The 20435-nt window shown below is 37.6% G+C and overlaps 1 protein-coding gene across 2 annotated transcripts in view; it reads left to right on the top strand.

The window, feature by feature from the left end:
• ETV1 (ETS variant transcription factor 1) overlaps nucleotides 1–3313 on the top strand; it is a 66222-nt gene extending 62909 nt beyond the window's left edge. For both annotated transcript variants that reach the window (XM_054273853.1, XM_054273854.1), the window contains one exon: nucleotides 473–3313. In XM_054273853.1, the coding sequence (XP_054129828.1) occupies nucleotides 473–694 (222 nt within the window). In that variant the 3' untranslated portion in view covers nucleotides 695–3313. The remainder of the gene's footprint in view (nucleotides 1–472) is intronic.
• Nucleotides 3314–20435: the final 17122 nt, after the last annotated feature.

Here is a 20435-nt window from a genome sequence, read left to right as displayed (position 1 = left end):
CTGTCCCTGTACAATCAGCAGGCACTATAACTAAAGTGCTTTTATACGTAAGCATGAATCAATCTGTGTAAAGTGAAATCCAGATCTCTGCAGTGCAATGCGATTCTTTTTTCCACTTCGCACACGGAATGTGTAATTTTATTTTGCCACTGTAGTGACAATTTGTTTACATTTTCCAATAAGAACGATTCCATTTGTGGTTAAGTATAGGAAGCAGTCGCAAACAAATGTTTAGAAGCAGAATACTTAGTTCATCTTCCAACAGGATGTCATGAGTGGCAAAATCAAGAGCATTCTGCACAGTCTGCCTTGGCAGGTCCCACTTGTCTTTGCTAGGTTGTTAGCTCACCAGTTCTGCTGTCACGTTATTAATTGTGTAAGAAAGGTGAGTTCTTTGCAAGACTGTTGAACTTGGAGCTGCGAAACACGAGGCCTTACACTGCGCCTTTTTTTCCCCTTGTGTTGTCCCAAGGTGGCTGGAGAAAGATACGTGTACAAGTTTGTTTGTGACCCTGAAGCGCTTTTCTCCATGGCTTTTCCCGACAACCAGCGCCCCTTGCTGAAGACGGACATGGAGCGCCACATCAATGAGGAGGACACTGTGCCTCTGTCCCACTTCGACGAGAGCATGGTCTACATGCAGGACGGGGGCTGCTGCAACACCCACCCCTACAACGAAGGCTATGTCTATTAACAACAGTGACACTGAAGGGGTGCTTCCCCCTCCCTTAAGCTTCTCCTCTTTCCCAAGACCCAGAGGAAAGCTGAATCGACTTCAGTTTGTTTTTTAAATAGTACACTAAAAAGGGGCTTTTCCTGTTGCATTACTCCTATGGTCTGCCATGGACAGCGCACTTTATTTGAAAGGGGAGGGTTGGAACCTAAATGTTATTCTGTGTAAAAGGAGGAAAAGGGTGGGTTTGCTTTTTACTTAAGTTTGGGAAGGGAACATACAGGTTTTGAGTACAAAAAAAGCTATATCATGTCTGTTTTGTTTCATATCGGCATAAGATATTGTACATTTTCTCTGGGTATCTGTAGTACAGTTAATTCTCATTGTGCAAAATAACCACTTTGGATGATGATATCAGCACAGCATGCCTAGGGCACTTCTTTCTTGCCATTCCTAATTGTCTTTCTGCAGTAATAAAAGAGAAGCAAAGCATATACCACAGCATTTAATTTAGAAGTTTCCAGTGGCAGAACTTGTACCTTGCCTCTGTGAACAACCAGATAGTTTTCCTATTTTTTCCCTTTTTTCTTTTCATTCTTTTTCTCTTTTCTCTCTTTTTTTGTGTATGACTTAAAAAAAAAAAAAATCCTATTTAATGACAGACTGGCCATAAGTACAGTGACCAAGCAGTGAAATCCCTGACTTCGGACTGCAAGCTGCATGCTGTATCTGGTGCCACGTTGCTATACATATATGGCCCATGCTATGGCGCTGATTTTTCAAGATCCATTTGAGGGTGGTAATTACATAGAGTAGGCTTTCTGATGATCATGTCAGCATTAAATACAGGATCATATCATGATCAGGAGGGAGAAAACATTTTGTATCCTTCCATTTCCTTTGGTACATAAATAAGTTATTTAATCAATAGGAATTAACTGTACTAAGTCACATATCTAATTGTGCTGTTTAGACACAGCAAGCACTCCTTGAGAAAAATATCCAATACACTAAATAGGTACTTTAGTAATTTTTAGACACGGTACCCATTAATATGCATTTAAACCTTTTACTGCTGTGTTATGTTGATAACATATATAAATACTAGATAATGCTAATGCTTCTGCTGCTGTCTTTTTCTGTAATATTCTCTTTGATGCTGAATTTACTATGACCATTTATAAGCAATGCTGTAACTACAGGTAGCATTTCAGGACAAAATAGATGACTTGAACCATTTATTGCTTAGAAAATAGCTTACGCCATAGCTGTGCTATAAGCAGCTTTTATGCGCATCCACAAATGACTAGTAAGCTTCAGCTTGCTAAGGAAAGCTCTGCAGAACCTTTTGTAATTTTCGGTGGAACAGAGATGAACTGTCAAAGAATACCATGAAGTTGCTGTATGACGTTGTAGTGCTGGCACTGGTGTTACCAATCAACTTGTTTTGGACACTAAATGTAAATGTGATCGGATATGCTCGGAAGACAATTTAAATTTTGAGGGGTTTTTTTGGTTGTTTTGTTATTTTTTCAAATTGTTTTATTTTTTGAGAGGGGTTACCTTGGACACAAATCACACATGCTATTCTGTATGTAAAACAAAAACAAAAAGTGGCAAAACCCCAAAAGTTTAAAATATTTATGAGCACCTTTTTTGAAATACAATAATTCATAAGTTGGAGGGGTGGAGAGGAAGCTAAGAATTGGATTTAATTTTTTGCCCGGTGAAATTTAAATAGTTGTTATATGAAGTACCTCATTTTCCTAGATTGTCAAGAAGTGGGGGAAAAATAAATACATAACCATAAAAAGACAAGAATAACTTTCATCATAATGGATGGATTTCAAAGACAGTCCTAGGTGGTGGGTTAATCTTCCATCCTTTGTCAGTTAAGACACTACTTAAGTTATGAATATTTTAATACACATTTAATCAAAAGTAAAGAAGTAGTGGTCACTAGAAACCACAGGTGCATAAAAAGCATTTGGGCAGGTATTTAATTTACCCAGATCCATGAGACAACATGTTTTATGATATATGCCTTAATATGCCACCTAATTCTGTCATTCATAGGTCTCAATGGCACTTAAATACTCAGTGATCAACTGAGAAAAAGAAGTCTAAAATTGCAGAACTAGCAAAAGGGAAAGGGAAAATGTTCAGTAATATTGTTTAAAAAAATGTGGTTTCCATTGAAATAAGGTTCAAATGAAACATGCTTTGATGAAAAGTCCTTGGATTGGTTTTGGTTCTTTAATGTCAGCACAGAGCGCCTCTTGGCTGTGGCAGGATGTGGGTATTTGGGAAAGGGGTTGGACAAAAAAAGGAAAAAAAAAAGATTTTAAAATTGCATCGAATGTGTAATATTTAAGAAGAAAAAATATATATATATCTGTATACGGTAGTGACTCACTGAACAAAACAAGCAGTCAGACCAACATTACATGATCTCTCAGCAGAAGACAAAAAGGTCTTTCACTGAACTGATTAACCCTTTTTAAAATGTACCTAAGAGGTTTATTTAAAGTCTATTTTTATTCCACTTTTTTGTTTGTTTGGGGTTGGGGTTTTTTTTTTCTTTTGTTTTGTTTGGGGGTTTTCAGGTAGAATAATAAATCTGGCAGCTGATTTCTGCAAGATTGTTGTGTATTGGATTCCTAACCATTTGGATTGGAGAGGCCCCTGCAGAAAGGTCTCTCTTTTGGGAGAGGAGAGGATTTTCTGTCCCCAGTGCCTAAAATGGCTTGCTTCAAAGGGTAACAAAAAAAAAAAAAAAAAAAGAAAGAAAGAAAAAAAAAAGAAAGAAAAAAGAAAACAAAGAATGGGGAAAAAACAGGTGGCGTATGTACAATTCATGTGTGTGTATATATGAGTTACAGTCAGGAGTTAGATTACCAAAGCATGGTATTTGACTGACAAAAGGGAGGAGGATGGTCTATGTATATTTTGGGATTGATTCCTACTAAGAACACTTACACATTTTCAGAGGGCATTTTAATACCTTACTGGATTTGAGTGTGGGATGTTTGGGGCTGGGGTAAGGGGGCTGGGTTTTCCTTTGGTTGCTTTGGGGGTATTTTGGTTTCGTTTTCAAGCTGCACCACAAGTGGAGGGAATATGCAGCTTTCACCTGCTTTTAGCAGGAGCTGTAATAGAGTGAGCTTGTCTCTGTTTGCTGGTCTGTCTCTGTGCTGGGCAGAGCAGTGGGGCAGACAGGGCAGAGCTGCTGCGAAGCTAAGTCAGGAGGCATCACTGCAAAGACCCAGCGCTGTGGAACAGCTGAAGGGGCTCAGCTTTCATGTGCCATCCCAGATCACTTGCACCAATAGCTGAACACAGGTGAAGTTAGTGAAGGACTTGGCAGAATCCCTCAGAATCCATTTGAGAGAGTTAACATTACAAGTTTAAGACAGTTTCTTTTTCTTTAGGGATCCAACTTCCATGGCAAAGAGTCTGCCCTTTTCTCTCCAAGGTTACGCCACTCTAACTTTCTTACATTAACAACCTTAACTTTACATTCACTGAAAGAGCAAATTTCATCTGCTTCTCAGACCAAATCTGCTTGTTGTCCTGACCATGGTCTGGTGAGGTTACCAGGGGAAACTGGGATATATAAATGCTTTTCTCCAGAAATTCCCTGGAAAGAGGCCTTTACTCAGAATCTTTTCATCTTTGGGATTCTCTGCTACATGGGACTATTCCCCAGGGATTAATGCTTAGAGTTTTATTGCCCTTGACATCTGACGGAGTAGGGCTTCAAGTGCATTTTCACAGGACAATATCATCTATTAAATATTTTTGCCTTCTTTGTGGTTTTTTTGTTTGGTTGGTTTTTAATAGCAGGAAACAGATCAATGTGTACAAAAGGTATTATGAGGAAATCTTTGAGTTGTTAATGGCTCTACTTTCTCCTCTGAAGAGCATTAGCTTCAGTTCATGTATTACAGGTAATAGCACCCATAAACAGCCCTATTCAGTGCTCACATTAATAGTACTGAGGACTTTTCTAAATAGTCTCCTTCGAAGATTTTTTGGGAGTCTTAATTAATACGATATCTTATACTAAGAATCATCACTTTGGAATATTCCTCTAACATAGGAGACTAGGAAATTAATTTCTCAGTTCTCTGCTTATCTGAGGGTTTTTCTATTGTGTCTTTGAGGTTTTGGTTGGTTTTTTGTGGTGTTCTGTTTTGTTTTTTGTTGTGGTTTGTTTTGTTTTTTGGGGTTTTTTTTCTGATTTTGTTGATTTGGTTTGGTTTTATATCCGAGGCTGCTCTGCTAGGAAAGGAGGTAGCAGCTGAGAGCAGGTGCCTCTGCATCAGAAACCCCAGTTCAAAGTCCACTGCATTTTGCTAAGCTACCAGGCTGAGAACTGGAGTATCTGCAGTACAGCACTGTGCCCTCCCCTCCCTGTGCTCGTACTGAAGAGGGGACAACAGTGCACTGTCTTTTGTTTCTTCTGCTACAAGAGCAGTAATCTGTGTCAGAGCAGCAGGATGGAAAGCTAAGGGCAGTAGCATTTTAAAACTGCAGGATTACCCAGATCTGTCTGTCTGAGACACCAAAAATGCATCAGCCAAGTGCTGTCCCTTACCCCTCAGCTTTCATGATTGTGAGGTAGGTAAAGTGAACTTCAATCTTCAGGAGGTTGAAATATTGGTTTTCTCCCTGAACACCAATTTAATTTCTGTGGGAAGGAAATATCTGTGCCATCTTCTTATGTAATAGTCTGAAAGTGTCTATGAAGTATCTTGTTGACATTTTCCCAAAGAACTTTTTTTGTGTGAAAATGCCACAAGACGCATCACCAAAAGAAAGGGTAAATAAACTCCAAGAAGTTATCCATACATCAGGCTCTCCAAAGCTATAGTAGTATTTACTCTAGCAATGTATCATGTCTTTAATACTGCTGTATTGTCCTTATTACATAGTTTCATTGGGCTGACCTCAAAAATACTCAGTGTACCTTGAAATTTTGTTCATTTTAAATGAGCTTTTAAATGAGTTACAGGAAGGTAACCCTGAGGCAGGGTTACAATCAAGCATTTGGATCTGGTAAGCCATAACTCTGTGTCTTTGTCTTTGCTCTTACAAAGCTCTGTGGGCACATAATGCCCATATAAATGCTTTTTAGTTGTGTGGTAGAGAGGCTAGATTTGGGGGTGAGGGTGGTTTGGTAGTTTTTGGGTATCCATGACTGGCTTTATTTCAGAAGGAATGTCTATATGTATTACTTTTCAGTTACTTTCCAAGTTACCAGGTAGAGAATCGGTGTCCAAAATAGAATTTTTGCTGTGTAATTTACAATAGAGGCTATGGTATTTCCTTGCTGCTGCCCTAGAAAGGAAAGATGAGGAGTTTTCACCATTTTCTTTTCCCCTCCCTTCAGTGACAGGATCCAGCTGATCTGTCTGAAGATAGTTCAATTCTTCTCTCCCTCATTTTAGTGAACAATCTGCTCATCAGTACAGTGGCACTTTGTAGAAGCTCAGGTAGAGTGTTGAGTATTTTAGATGTACTGCAAAAGGCTTTCTATGGTGGCTTTCAGTCAAAATCTTGCATGGGCAGTGCCATATGGCTATGCCACCTAAATAGAGGCAGAGAGAGATTTTTTGCAGAGGCACCAGCTCCTCAGCTTGAGACATTTGCTGAAATCTGCAGTTTAGGCTGATTCCTGGCCAGCCAGGGTGAGTCTGCCCTGGCAAGGAACTCAGTGTGTATGTGGAAGACCAGAGAGAGCACTATCCCAGCATGCCTGAGTGAGGAAGCACAGAGATGGGAAAAAGTCTGTCAGGGGCAATCTGGCTCTACCAAGCAGCTACTCCAGAGCTGATTAGTACAGGAAGAAGGAGGTTACATGACCAATACAATAAATCACAAAGCTAATTATTTGAATGGCATGCTGCAGGAGAATCATAAGAAATTATGGAAAGTAATAAACTCTGTAAACAGCAGTGATTTTTTAAGGCCCTGGTGCTTGTGGGAGTGCTTCAGGAAAAGGAAGAGAGAAAGTAAAACACCAGAAAGGGATGATAATATTAGATGAGAACAACAGGAGTCAAACCATGAACTGCATTAAGGGACTTGGAAGATTGCAGTGTTTTAGATAAAAGGAAGGGACTAAGATAAGTGCAGCGTCAGTACACTGAGATAAGAGCAAGAGAGGAAAGGTAATTGGAGGCAGTGCACTTTGTGGTCAGTGGGCCAAATGTGTTAGGCTCAGAGCTGCACTGGGGATGTGTATGGCCCTGGTAGCATATCCCCAAGGACAGGAATACCAGTTCTGACTTTGGAGTGGTGATTATTTAGTAAAATCATCTGCACAGTGTTTGGTAGTTGTTAAAAACAACATACTGGAATATGCAGAGAGTGTTTGGGGCTGTAAATGTAATGTCTACTTCATCCCACTATACTAAAAAAACCCAACAAAACCCACAAACACAAAAGAAGAAAGAATACCTTTCAGGATAATGGGGCAGATTGTGGGTTGGTATAACTTAGCTTGGTTTCCTCAAAATCAGCTATGTAGCTTTATGTTAACAGAGCCTGTATTTGGTAATGTGTATGCCTGTCTAGCATAGTATATACACAGGATTTTTTTCTTGTTGCATTATTCAGAAAGTTATACAAATGATCAAGACCTGGGGCGTAGCATGAGACCAACAATAAAACATGAAATTAAACAAAAGTACGTCTTCTTAATTCTACTGATGTAGGCAAGTCATTCTGCTTTTGTATAAAGCTCTCTGATGGAGCTCTATGCACACCCCTGATCCTTGTGATTAACTTTCCTGACCAATGCTGGCAGACTCTGTGATGGAGTCTCTGCTCCCGGTGGCTCAGCACTAGCCTCTACAAAGGTATCTGGGATCTGCAGGGTCAGGCTGCCTGCCCAGCTTGTCACAAAGACCTTGTGACCATTTACAATTCTTAAGGACTGCACTAAGCTTCCAGCCATTCTCTATATTAGCAAAAATCACGTATATTTCAGATTTAGCCAGAAAGGCTAGACCAGCAAAGGAACATACCTTTGGCTACAGGTGACTTGGATATACCTGGATATGAGTATTTGAAATGAAGGCACAAATTTCTATTGGTACAAGGTAGTTCTGTGTATGGCATTTTGTTTGGGTTCTCTAACTGAACTGAAGAGGAGATAACACAACTGAACTAAGTATTTTGGATTTCTTACACTAAATTGCAAAGGCCTGTGCATGATTACAAAGCTGCTGACACTGGGATTGGGTTATTTTTAAAGGGGAAAGGGAACTATTGCTGCATTTATGTTTAGCTGGGAGCTGTATGTCTTTCAACAAAGAAGAAATGAAAAAAAAATCAAGAATAAAATTTAACGAATTAGTGAGTAATACTCATTTTATATCACTACCACTAACACTTAACTTTTCACCATAATATTTGCTCTCTGCCGGACATTTTTGCATATAGGAAGCTAAGGCTATATAGTAACATAAAGGGTTGAAGTAGGTCTAAAAAGTTATAACCCCCAAAAGTGAGGAGGGAGAGAAAAACATGGTTATAAATGTCTTTCCATTCTCATATTGCCTCTAAATTTATCAATTCCATATTCCATAATGCTCTGAGTTCCAGCCTCAACAGATAACATTAAGCAGTACGTATTATAATTTCATCAGACTTGGACTCTTCCTTAAAACCTCAGGTGACTTCATGCATTTATATCAATTTTATCAACAGAGCAGTGCATCTGACTCTCTGAAAGGAGGTGTGGATCCAAGACCAAATTTCTCATGACAAGAAGGTTTGGATTTTGATGGGATGCTTATGACAAACACAGACGGAAAGAGACCAAAATCTCTCATGTAAAATAATACAAAAAAACTCTGGAAATACTGTGTATGTGATGTCTTCAGTTAGTAATATTTTTGGAAGACTAAAGGCAGTTTTCTTTGGCTGATTTGTGTTACTTGGGGGTGACCATGTGCATAAACTATAACGGGAAGTCAGTATTTCTGAAAATTTATATAAGAGGATTTAACCAGAGAAGTGTGACCTGCTGACTCATTGTCCCAAAATGGTATCAGTCTAAAATATCATTGCAAGTGTGAGCTGAATTCTCATGCTAGCCCTAAATGGGACAGACAGTAGCTCCATACATTAGGAGAACAGGCTGTCGTAGCTGTATCTAGTAGAGAAGAGTAAGGAAAGAATCCTAAAACCATTAATCATAAGGAAAAAAGATTAAAACTTTCAGTCTTGGTTCAAATTGGCAATTGTAAGCTGTAAATTGTAATTAATGAGAAACAAAAATTAGCTTAAAATGGTTTGGTAAGAGACCTTTGATTCTGGGACATCAGATGAGTTCAGCTTCTGTTGGACTGCACACCTAGGACATGTAAGTAACTCAAGCCAATGAATTTTTGTATTACGTGAAATGGTCTCAAATTTGCTTATAAAAATCTGGAGTGTTCAATGAGACATGCTAAAGAAAACATCATTATGTAAGAAAATGAACCTCTGGATTGACAAGAGAAAAAAAAAATTTAATCAGTTAGTGGATGGTAACAGTATTGTTAAAGAAAAGCCCCTTGGAAGAGCCTATATACGTAACAAAAAAGGACACCAAGAAAAGCAAGCCTCTCCAGTACCTCAGGTTTAAAATGTTTAGGCAGGTATATGGTAGCTTCCTTTTCTCATGACCCTGCTTTTGAAGGAAAAATAAGCTTCCCCTTTAAAGCTCAATAGCCATCAAGATTCCTACTCTTTTCCTTTATCCTTGTTATTGAATGGTAAAATTCAGATTTAAAGCTAAAGCCTCAGACCCACTCTACTGAATACAGCTGTTGCTATGTCATAATTATGGAATAATCATAGAGCAATGTGGTATAGGGTTTTTATTGACATGGATATGAAAGAGTTGTATTACTGTGCCCAAGCTGCTTGTTACTTCCACACTGTTTGTTTCTGGAGACAGAAGTACATTTTACAGCTTTCCCCCTGCCCAAATAAAGAAAACTTTTATAGCAACAATCCCAAGCTATTTTTTCCCCCTGAACCTCATATGCTAAAGAAAAAGAAAGAGGAAAATATTCTTCAAGTGTTTAGAAAATTTTAAATAGTGGCACAGGTTTCTTCATTTTTCTGCTTTAAAAGCTAATGACTGTGATGACAAGTCCTAAATCCTGACAAAGAATTTTGAAAGTGAGGTCCAAATAAAACATCTCAGAGAAGTAGCACAGATGTGTTAGCTAATATTTATCTGCTCACACACATAATCAAACCACTTCTTTCAACAAAAGCTGTCAATTATTTCAGATGTTTATAAGATAGAAATTGGTGTTTCCTATTTTGCCTAAACGTCAGATTTTGTGAGAAAGGAAGGAAAACTTTATCAGAAAATAAAGAAAGGATGACTAACTTTTCTAGATTGCTGGAATATGAGATTGCCCAATGGAGCAGGGAAAAGGAAGTTAAAAATGAATGGATAATTACAGTTGACATATAGCTTTGTGATTTACTACATGGATACTATTCATGTACATAGACTCTATAGGCACTTTATATAATAGCCATGTAATTAATGTATACATTATTAATATATAAGTGCTTCTATTAAGAAATGTCATTAATGATTCTGCCATCCTGAAGCTGTAAGATGCAACTTAGTGTGATCCCCATAAGGTATTTATTCTGGTCTGTCAGAATTAAGACATAAAAGCTGCATTAAATTCTTACCAGTACATAAAATCTTCTAATAAAATCCTAGGAAAGTAGCCAGTCTAATTGCCCTGGAAAGGAAGCACACAGGCCAATTTTTGGTGAAATGGGCAGAAAAGATATGGAAGTGCATCAAGGAGGACTTAAAATATACTCAGGCCTCAAAATATAGTCAGATCTGTAAGAAAAGGCTATAGGAAGGACTGCACTGATATATATTCAAAGTTTGAAAATAGAAAACTTTTTGTTTTTCCTGTGTCCAGTTCCAAAATAACTGTGGAAATTAGAAAGGGACTGAGCAGTTCTGTGAGAAATGACATTTAACAGATTCCCATTACTGGCATAAGATAACCCATTTATTTTTTGCAAGTTTCTGCATAACAATAGAAAAATGTTCACCTTCCACTGAGAACTGTAAAATAGAATGACTTCACAAGACTTCAAGAAAAAGAAAAATAATTAGTGAGTTGAAGGTTAAGTATAATAATTACAGCTGGTAGCAGAGAGTTTAGGATTGAAATTTAATCAGCTCTGTCAAAATAAGTTAAAGAGACAAATATTTAGTCACAATGTTTTAATATACACAGTTCAGGTGTTTTCTCTGAGTCTGCCTTGAGGCCTACAGGCTTTAGGTCCCTCTGCCTTTTTTATACCTGTAAATGATGTATGGTTTCCTGAATGCATGAACATTCTCTGCACAGGTGAAACTCTGAACTGTGAAGGAACAGAGTTCAAACGCCAAACACAAGCAGAAGCATTGGTTTTTTTTCAACATTTTCTGGCAGCAGAGCTCCACTCAATGGTTTGGTAAATTCTCCAGAATTTCCAGTAGTTCTATAAATTTTTCTGTACAGTTTAGTTGAAACTAGAACTCAGAAGCCTATTGAATTCAATAGGGCTGGGCCCAAGATTTCCCTACTGCACCTCATTTTCATATGGATGAAGCTAATCTTGTATGCCTTATTGGATGTGTATGCATACACATTTTTTGTGTATGCCTGCTATGAGAAGACTGATTCATTCTGCCTCAACCCCTTCTTTATACATTTATTCTTGTGTAGAGGGTGTGAATTGAGCAAGGTCAAACCAATCAGCACAAATGCAAATGAAGATAAAAATGTAAAGAACTGGGCTGTGGCATCCAGTTGTTTTCTATCTTCTCCTTACAAATCCAAGAGTTTTTCTTCCTCTGTTTTTTAGCAGTAACAAAGTATTACTTATTTTTGTTCTGTATCTCTGTCAGCACCAGAGCACTGCAATCTGCTTTTTCACCTCTTCAGATGAGAAAAATCCTTTTTTCTTTTTGTCCCATGTATTTTCATTTGCTTAAGTACTTCTGTGCTTCATACTCCTTCATTGTGAAAATCCCATTTTGAGGAAACTAAGGCAGACATAACAACATACTAAGACAGGTTGACATATCTTACTGGACGTCCAGAAAAACATTTCAAAAGGCAAGTATCTGAAATATTTTGTCTTAGAGTATTAACTATTCTAGTATTGCCCACTAAAATAAGACCACTGTAAGTCTATAGAAGGATATTGTACAGTATTAAATACATCTTCCTTGCTGAAACATGGACAGAACAATTTCAAACACAAAAAGTGCATTACACATCTCTGCCTTGTCCTGTTCCTGTTTTTGAGGTGATCATCATCCTGTAATGGGATGATATTATTTTTACACTGTCTATTGCCATCAATATATTTGAAAAAACTCCTTTTATTGTCCGCTGGCCAGCTTGAACTCCAGCTGAGCTTTGGCCACACAAATTTTCTCCCTCAAGTAGAAAGCTGCATCTCTCTATTCTTCCCATGTCATTTGACCTTGCTTCCACTGCACATGCACCTTCCTTTTTTGCCCTATTTCTAAAAGAAGATCCCTGTTCAGCCAAGCTGGCCTTTTGCCTTGCCTGCTTCTGCCATTTGGGAATTGCCTGCTCTGGTGCCCTTAGGAGGTGATGTTTAAAATGTGGCCAGCATGGATGGACCCCAGCAGCTTCAAAAGACAAGGGCCAATCCCTGATTTCTGCAGGAAGGCTGTCAGCACAGGCATCTCCTGCTAACCAGGGCCCATGGTGGCAGCTCCACTCAACTGAAAAGTACGGAATAAAGTTGGAGATTTTGGAGGCTTTGTAATCTCAATAAGAGAAAAGGTTAATCAAAGTGCTTGTGTATCAACTACACTCTGGACTTACTAGGAGGTTTTTCCATCGTCTTCCTATTCCATCTATGCCCAAGGTATTTTGTATTGTGAAAGGAATGATGAATAATGAAAAAGTAACATTTTTACTACCATTCCCTGTCTCACAAACCAGGATCTGTTTCATCTCCATATTCTTTATTCATCAAGGAGGATGGTTCTTTGTTTTTCACTGTTACTTTTAATAAATTAAATAAATAGCTAATAATAACAGGGGCTAAAGATCTATTGTGCTATCCATTCAAATCACAGTGAACTTTCTTTGAACATGAGCTATCAAAAGTACATCTTGAGCATGACTCATATGAGACCTCAAAAATTGTTTGCTTTTGTGCCTAATGCCAGAACTTAAACTCTGTTCTCCCAAGGCTGAAAGGCTAATCTACTAATTCACAATGTCGTGCAGCTGCCTATTTGGTTGAGTTTTCTGTTCTTCTCACAGAAGGTTAATTTCCATAAAAGGGATTTTGATTTGACTGGGCTTGTTTGGACAAGATTTTAGGGGATTTAGTTTCAGTCGTGGTGTTTGATGTCTCATTACGTAAAAAAATACAGCACAAGAACACAAAATACTGAATGAATTTTTGAATTTTTCACTGCACAAGCCTTTTTGTATTGAATGTGTGTGCAGGGTATGTTGTCCTGGGCTGGTGGAGTATTTTACTGTGTGTAGCAACATTATGTTAAGCCAGAGCTCTTTATCACTCTGGTTTTTGTGGTGCTTATTTTCAAGGGATATGTATCAGCAGATAAAACTGATTGAAGTAGGTGATAGGCAGTAGGAACCAAACAGTTCCACTTATCAGGCCATGGGTTCATAGTGATCTGGGGAGAATATTTGACTGCAAGAAAGTCTTTGCAGAAATCTAGGATTTTCACAGCCATGTGTTAGAGGTGTGACAAATGCACAACCTCAAAGAGACAAAGCAAAGTTAAAGCAGTTGGTAGATGTGCACCTGATCAAGGCACACAGATCTTGAAGATGTTAATTTCCACCATTTGCCTTGTAATTAGAGCTAATACCATTGATTAAATAGAAGGAAGGTGAAAGAACCTGTAGATTGTCATGACTCAGATTGCTTTTGTGTTCTGGCCTCTCCAGCATGCAAGAATCAAAATGTAGAGCAAAAATTTCCATCAAGAAACAGTAATATAACTAAAGTGGAGGAAAGAAAAGTCTCAAGGCAGTAAACAAATTCATCTTCTTTAACTCTAGTGGATGAAATCTAAGTTGAGATCAGTCTTCTACAACCTTGCCAAATTTAAAGCCGTCTGCACAGGGGTAACTGATGGCAGCATTTGCCCCTGCAACTCATTTAGAAATACATCTTCATTTGGCACAATCCAGCAGAGATGAAACACAGCAGCACTTTGTGAGCTCTGCTGAGCAAAAAGGTTTAAAGCAGCTGACAAGCACCATAAGATATTGTTGTACCAGTTTGTATTGATTGTGCTGGAGGGCACCTCCTTCTGGAAGAGGATTGATTTTTGTGTGTTTTCAAAAAGAGATTTTAATAGTCTTTGTACTTGCTGTCATGTCGCAAAGACCCACAAGCAAGGCATGCCTGACACCACAGCTTTAAATGATCAGCCATCCAGCTTGCAATAAGCATCAATTAATACTGTATAAAAACATCTCCAAGGCACTTATACTAAAAACCAATTTTTATAAGCTATAAGGTCAAATTTCTGCTATAGCAAAGAAATCAGCATCATCCAGGAATTAAATTAGCTCAGCTTCAGAGAGCGATTAAGAGAAAGAGTACTCAGTTTCTGATTCTTTGTTAAGAAGGTCAAATTCTTTCTTAAACTCATGAAAATGTGAAAGCTGTTAATTGCAATCATTTGAGTCATTGAATAGAAAATTGTTCCTAGAGTTTTTTCTTTTGTTACTTCACTCAGATATTTAATGCCTCTATAATTTCCTGAGGTAAAAATTCACAGCAAAGAAATGACTAGCTAGATAACTTTTTAAAATTTGGACAGAAAAAGCACAGAAAAGAGCCTATGGTTTTTGTGCCTAAGTTTTTTGTGTCATATATGTAGGCTAGGTCAAATGACTATAATATTACTAAAGCTTTATCATAGATCATTGATACTGCTTTCAATACAATAGTACTTCTCCATTTGGAAAACTCATAGAGAATTTAACAGAACTAAAACCAGAAATGGAACACAGAATATTATGTGCAGATTTTTAAAAAAGCATCTTTTCAGTGATGTGAGAACTATAATAACTTTTAACAGGTGTGTCAGAAAAAAATTATTCTCATCTATTAAGTTTTCCATAAGATGAGGAAATCCTTTTTAAATCCATGTCCAGTCTGCCATCCGATTCCAACTCTGCTGGGGTGCAGTAAAACATCTGTTCTAGCAGAGCTGAGGCACTGGTGGTTGTAGATGCTCCAAACAGCAAGTGGGTAATTTGTGGTTTCTCCTGACCACAGTAGGTGATGCCCCTTGTTGAGCCAGTAGTGACTTCTGGAATTGCTTGGCTGCTGCAGGTGCTTAAAACCACAAGTGAATGTGGCACACCTGGGGACATGGTTAGTGGTGGGCTTGGCAGTGTGGGTTTGGTTGTAGTTGAGCTTTACAATGTTAGAGGCCTTTTTCAACCAAAACAATTTTTTAAATTCTCTGAATATCCTTATGGACCATGCCATGATGTACTGAGCCCTGTATCCCAGATGCCACTCCAGATGTCACTCCAGATGTCACATTCTCTTCTTCCATCCCTCCCACAGGTATATTCCCCACCTTCTTTCTTCATGTCTCTTTCTATGGATATTGAAGAGAAGCTGAGGCTTTGTCAGAAAGCCAACAGGTAGTGCTATCTTTGCTTTCTGATTTGGCTTTTAGAAGCAACACTGACAATACACATGCTTAAATTAGTTGCCCAAAATCAGGGAAAATATTCTCTGCTGCTTTGGTTTTGTTTTGTCTTAGTATTTACAAAAGTCCTCTGAAATTTCAGGAGATTGTATGTGAGTTGCAACCATTATAATGCAAATTACAGATTAAGCCCAAATCAACATGGAGGTAAGTAAAATTGATAGGACTATTTCCACCAACACCTATAGTAGATTGATCCGAATTAATAAGATTTCTGAATAAAAGGTTTTCTTTACTATATATTCATGCAGTATTTTGTGAAGTGAGGTCTGGAATCTGTATTTTGCTGCTGCTGCCCTAAAAATAGCAGTGATGTAATCTACTTTGCAAATACTGATCTTTACTGTGGGACCTAGAGTTCCTAGGTCTAGTAGCTTCTAACTTTTTGTAGTTTATAGCTGCAATATGTCACAACTCTACCTGCATATTTGGATGAAGAAAGCTCAGATGCTTGAGTGTTGGGAAAAGTAAAGAGCAAAGAAATGAGATTATGAAAAATGTTGGATGGTTCTTAGGACTTAAAGACAGCTTCTATTCAAAATAAGTGAAGAAAACCTTCTTTGTCATTGGTCTAGAATATAGAAGATGTGAGAGTGGACAGAAAAAACGTGTCTTAATTTTAATGAAACACGAATATGGAATATATCAGGATAAATCATACTCTGGCTACTATCAGAGCCGTCAACACTATTTTTTGTGGAACAAATATGCAAACAAAGAAAAGATTGCATCTTTTGTACAATACTGATCAGAAAAATAGGGAAAAGAGTAGAGAGAATGTGGAAGACAGACAAAGAGAGAATGAGTAACATGACTTTGTGAATCAGCAAGTATTGGCAGTGCTCCTTAAACTCTTAACCAGCTGGGAAAAGTTGGCTCTGACTGTAAGCTTAGATACAGAATATTTATATTCTTCAGTATAATGGAATAAAAAAGAAAATATATTAACTAATTGTTTGAGTATGGAGGAAATTATAAGATTAACTAATATACATGTAAAATTCTTTCTATGCTGGATGTTGTATATTATATATTTTACATCTTGTACACGGGGAACAGCTATCTCCTTCAAAACCATAAATCTTAATTTCTAATATAAGTTGGTAGTACGTCTTCCATTATAGTGTACTTTTCATCTTTTCTTCAGCAGCTTTTTGGGGGAGAATGGAAGGATGAATTCATTAGAAAGAGACTAGATGAACAGTCAGAGAGTCTTGAAATGACAAGGTTTTTCCCATGCAAACCTAGAAGAACATTCTGCCTCAGAGTTAATTTTGAAAGACTTTTGTTTTGTTTTGGTTTTGTGTGTGTGTGTGTGTGTGTATGTGTGTGTGTGTGTGTATGTGTCTGTGACACAACCTAAGAAGTTTTTAAAAGAAAAGTGCTGTGTGAGAATATGTGGGGATAAAAGCAATGAGATCCAAGGCACTTTACCTAATTAAAAGAATGGATCTTAAAAGGCAGCTTAAGATATTCAGGGATCAACTGCACAATTCTGTCATTCAAGGAGTGTAGAAGCCTGATCATGGATGCTTGTAAATATCTTTTATTAGAGACAGAAAAATACTGCAGATGCATTATCTCACTCAGCTCTCTGCTATGTGACTGTTTCATACAATATTCATTGTACTGTTTTAAAAATATCGCTGTTTAACTTCTAAGTCTGCCTTTAAAAACAATGTTGAGTAACTGAGATAATATTCTTATGCAAATATGATGCTTTATTCTTAGAATTAGCATGGAATAGATAATGAGAGAAAGGTAATGACTTGTGATTGTATAGTTGATACTGCATAGGCTTTAACAGCTACTGTTACATGTATGAGATAGATGTCAACTATTCTCTTATGCAGTCATCAAACATTTCACATGATCCTCTACATAGTCAAAGAAATTCTTGGCTATTTCTTTCTAGTCTCTCTGCACTGTTAGAGATACAGCTGGATTCTGCTTTTAGGCCTTGCAAACATCTCTGTGGGTATCAACAGATATACTTCTCAGACAAGGGAGGTAGAGTGATGATAATTACAGGTCAACCACCTGTGAAAAGATGAGAAAGGAATGAGTCCCTGGGCTCCATTCTTCACCCAGAAACATGAGTATGTATGATGAGTTTGCTGTGTTCCTGGTCAATTTAACTCCTTTCGTTGCATGATGTTCTCAATGATGAATTATGTTTTCATACCTAACAGTGGAATTAGTTTCTAGATTATATGTTTTCACCTTGGTATGGAAGATTTCAGGTGGGTGATTTTTCTTTAATGTTTATTAGGGGAAAGTATGCTTAAAATTTGTTGTGTAATATTTGTCATATGCACTAGAGAAAATGAACAAACCTCAGAGCTATGTGTCCAGAGACCTGTCTGCTCATTCAGATCTTAACCTGAACTACTTTACAAGGATGATCACTGTCTTCATTTTTTTGTGCTCAAGTTCTCCATCCTCAAAATGGGAGTAATTGCATTGATTTAATATCCCCAAATATTATTGTTAAGCATAAACAACTGTTCATGAAACCTGCTACAAAGATTAGGCTTTTTCAGAAATGGCAACAGGGGAGGTTGAGAGAAGAACACCTAAGCATTCAGGAAGTACTGAAAACTCAATAAGTTGACTGATTTTTGGAGTGTGGTTGCTGACGTCCCTCAGACACACATACATGTATAACCATAAGGGAAAGGTGGAGGACTGGCAAGGAAGGGGTGAACAAAGAAATGTATGCACTTTTCTAGGCATTACAAAGTGAGATGCAAAGTGAAAGGAATTGAAGTGGAGGGAAAGCAAAAAAAATGAGGAAATGATCATTCTGTAACGCAAGCCATAAGAAGAATTAGGGTTGTTGGAGAAGGAATAGAGTTTAAGGGAAATATCTAACAAAGACTTAGAATGGAGAGAACAGGAGAGTCATAAATGAAAAAAAGGCAGATGCATCTGAATGAGGACTCTGTATTATTAAGTTTCTCCTGAACAATCTATCCTTCAAGCAGATTTACCCAGATGTTCTTGCCTACTGCAGAAGGATGTGATCTGGTCATGAAAAAGCAGATGAGGTTCTAGACTGGATCAAGGAAGTTATGACCATCAGACACTGAAACCCACCAGGCCCATTGCTGCTTTGTGCTGTGTTGATTATCTACTTGGATTGATCATCCCTAAGGACTTGTAACTGTGATGAATGCACAGACAGGAATACCCAGGGCCTGTTTATTTTAGACTGGCCCCAGGACCGGAGAGTCTGTTACATGCCAAAAGATTCAGATGAGTACAGGAAAAGGGAGTACTATTTGTACCTATAAGTACTTTCTGTGGTTCTAGGCAGCAGCTACTGCCTCACATGGCTCCTTGGTTCCTCTTCCTTGGTTCCTAGCTCAGGTCACATGCAGCCCATCCTGTTTAGGATGATGATGCAATAAATGACATTTCTAGGTGGTCCATTCACCACCCTTCTGTGGAATTGAAAAAAGCGCCATAATATGACTCATTTAATGTTAGGAGGCTTTATTGCCACAAATTTTACTAACAACTTCCATATGTGCAGTACATTTATTTGCACAAAAGCTAAACAGGGAGCAGGAAAGTGTTGTTATTGGTAGAGCATTGCTGCAATTGTACATCTTGTACAGTATTTCAGGGGAGTCAGCCGTGGTGGAATCCAGTCAGTAAAATACTGCCAAAAGCTACTTGAGAGGAAAATCTGAACAATTTATAGGAGTTTGAGTAGTATTTTAAAAATGGAATTGTTGAGATTCTGAAAGTTATTAGAAGTTATTTCTAGCTAAATGAGGTGGATTTGGTCTCAAATGTATGTATTTGGAAAGCAAAAAAGCCAGCATTAGTAACCTACTGGTTTATTATACTTAGAATAACTGCAGAGCACTCTTGGGGAAAAAACCAAAAAAGGAGGTTACGTTTAAATGGACCATGGGAACTAATTTGTAACTGAAACACTGATGATATTTTTATGCTTATTAGCTTCTATCATTTAGGAAGGAGATTAAGCTTTCTACAGAACCCATAAACATTTAGTTTGTTGTAACTACAGATTTTAATGGTTGAAAAACAGGCTTATCCATCTGTTGGAGACCAGCAAAACAAATACCTTGAGTTACCTGTACAAGCTGCTTTGTCTGTACGTGTAGCTCTAAATAAGCATGACATGATAATACTCATCATTTTTTAGACAGGATGTCAAATTTAGGGTAAATGATGCTAAAAAATATTGTAAAATGGTCCCTAGCCTCTCTGAGTGCAATAAAATGATCACAGCAGGTTTTTTTTCTCATCAAAGCAGATGGCTTTAATGATTTTTCAAGCCATGCTTAATTCATCTGCAAACAACAGAGATTGGTTTCCAAATGTGTACTGAAAGAGAGAGATGTTACTGTTCATAAATGCTCTGCAAGTTTGTTTTGCCCCATCATTAGTGGCAAATGGTGTTTACTTAAGGTAAATTATTTTTTGTGAACTGCCTTGGAGTTAGTGTTGCAGTTGCAATAAATTACCTGTAAAATGAAATGAGCATCACCTGGTTAATGTGGCTAGTAATAGACCTGATGGAATATAAAAAATTATCTATTTTATTTTGAATTAAAATTGCATTGTAGAAAGACTGCTATCTTTTCCAAATACTTGTTTGTTTTGTACTATAAAACTGGATGGTTTTGGGTTTTTTTCATAATTTTCTATTGTGAGTTTGTTATTGTCATATTGTTCTTTAACACCAAGTAGAGAAAACCACAAAAACACATGGCCAATTCCCATATGGGTTCATATTTTAAAAATATCTTTGTTTTTTTATTGTGTCAGAAGTTAGAGAACAACAGAAGAACTAGTCTGCATAAGATATCTTACAGGAAGGGAAACATTAAAATACACTGAGTAAATAAAAACAATGATTCCAGCTTCTTTATGTCTCCAGAGGAGGAAATGCAGTTATTCCTAAGATTATATCATTCCTCCATTTAGCTA

Source organism: Melozone crissalis, unplaced genomic scaffold (genome assembly GCF_028551555.1).
Source record: "Melozone crissalis strain CALT ecotype California unplaced genomic scaffold, PUWL_Pcris_2 ptg000016l_1, whole genome shotgun sequence".
In the NCBI taxonomy this organism is placed as follows: domain Eukaryota; kingdom Metazoa; phylum Chordata; class Aves; order Passeriformes; family Passerellidae; genus Melozone; species Melozone crissalis.
Note: the sequence above shows the minus strand (reverse complement) of the source record. Positions and strands in the feature narration are given on the sequence as shown.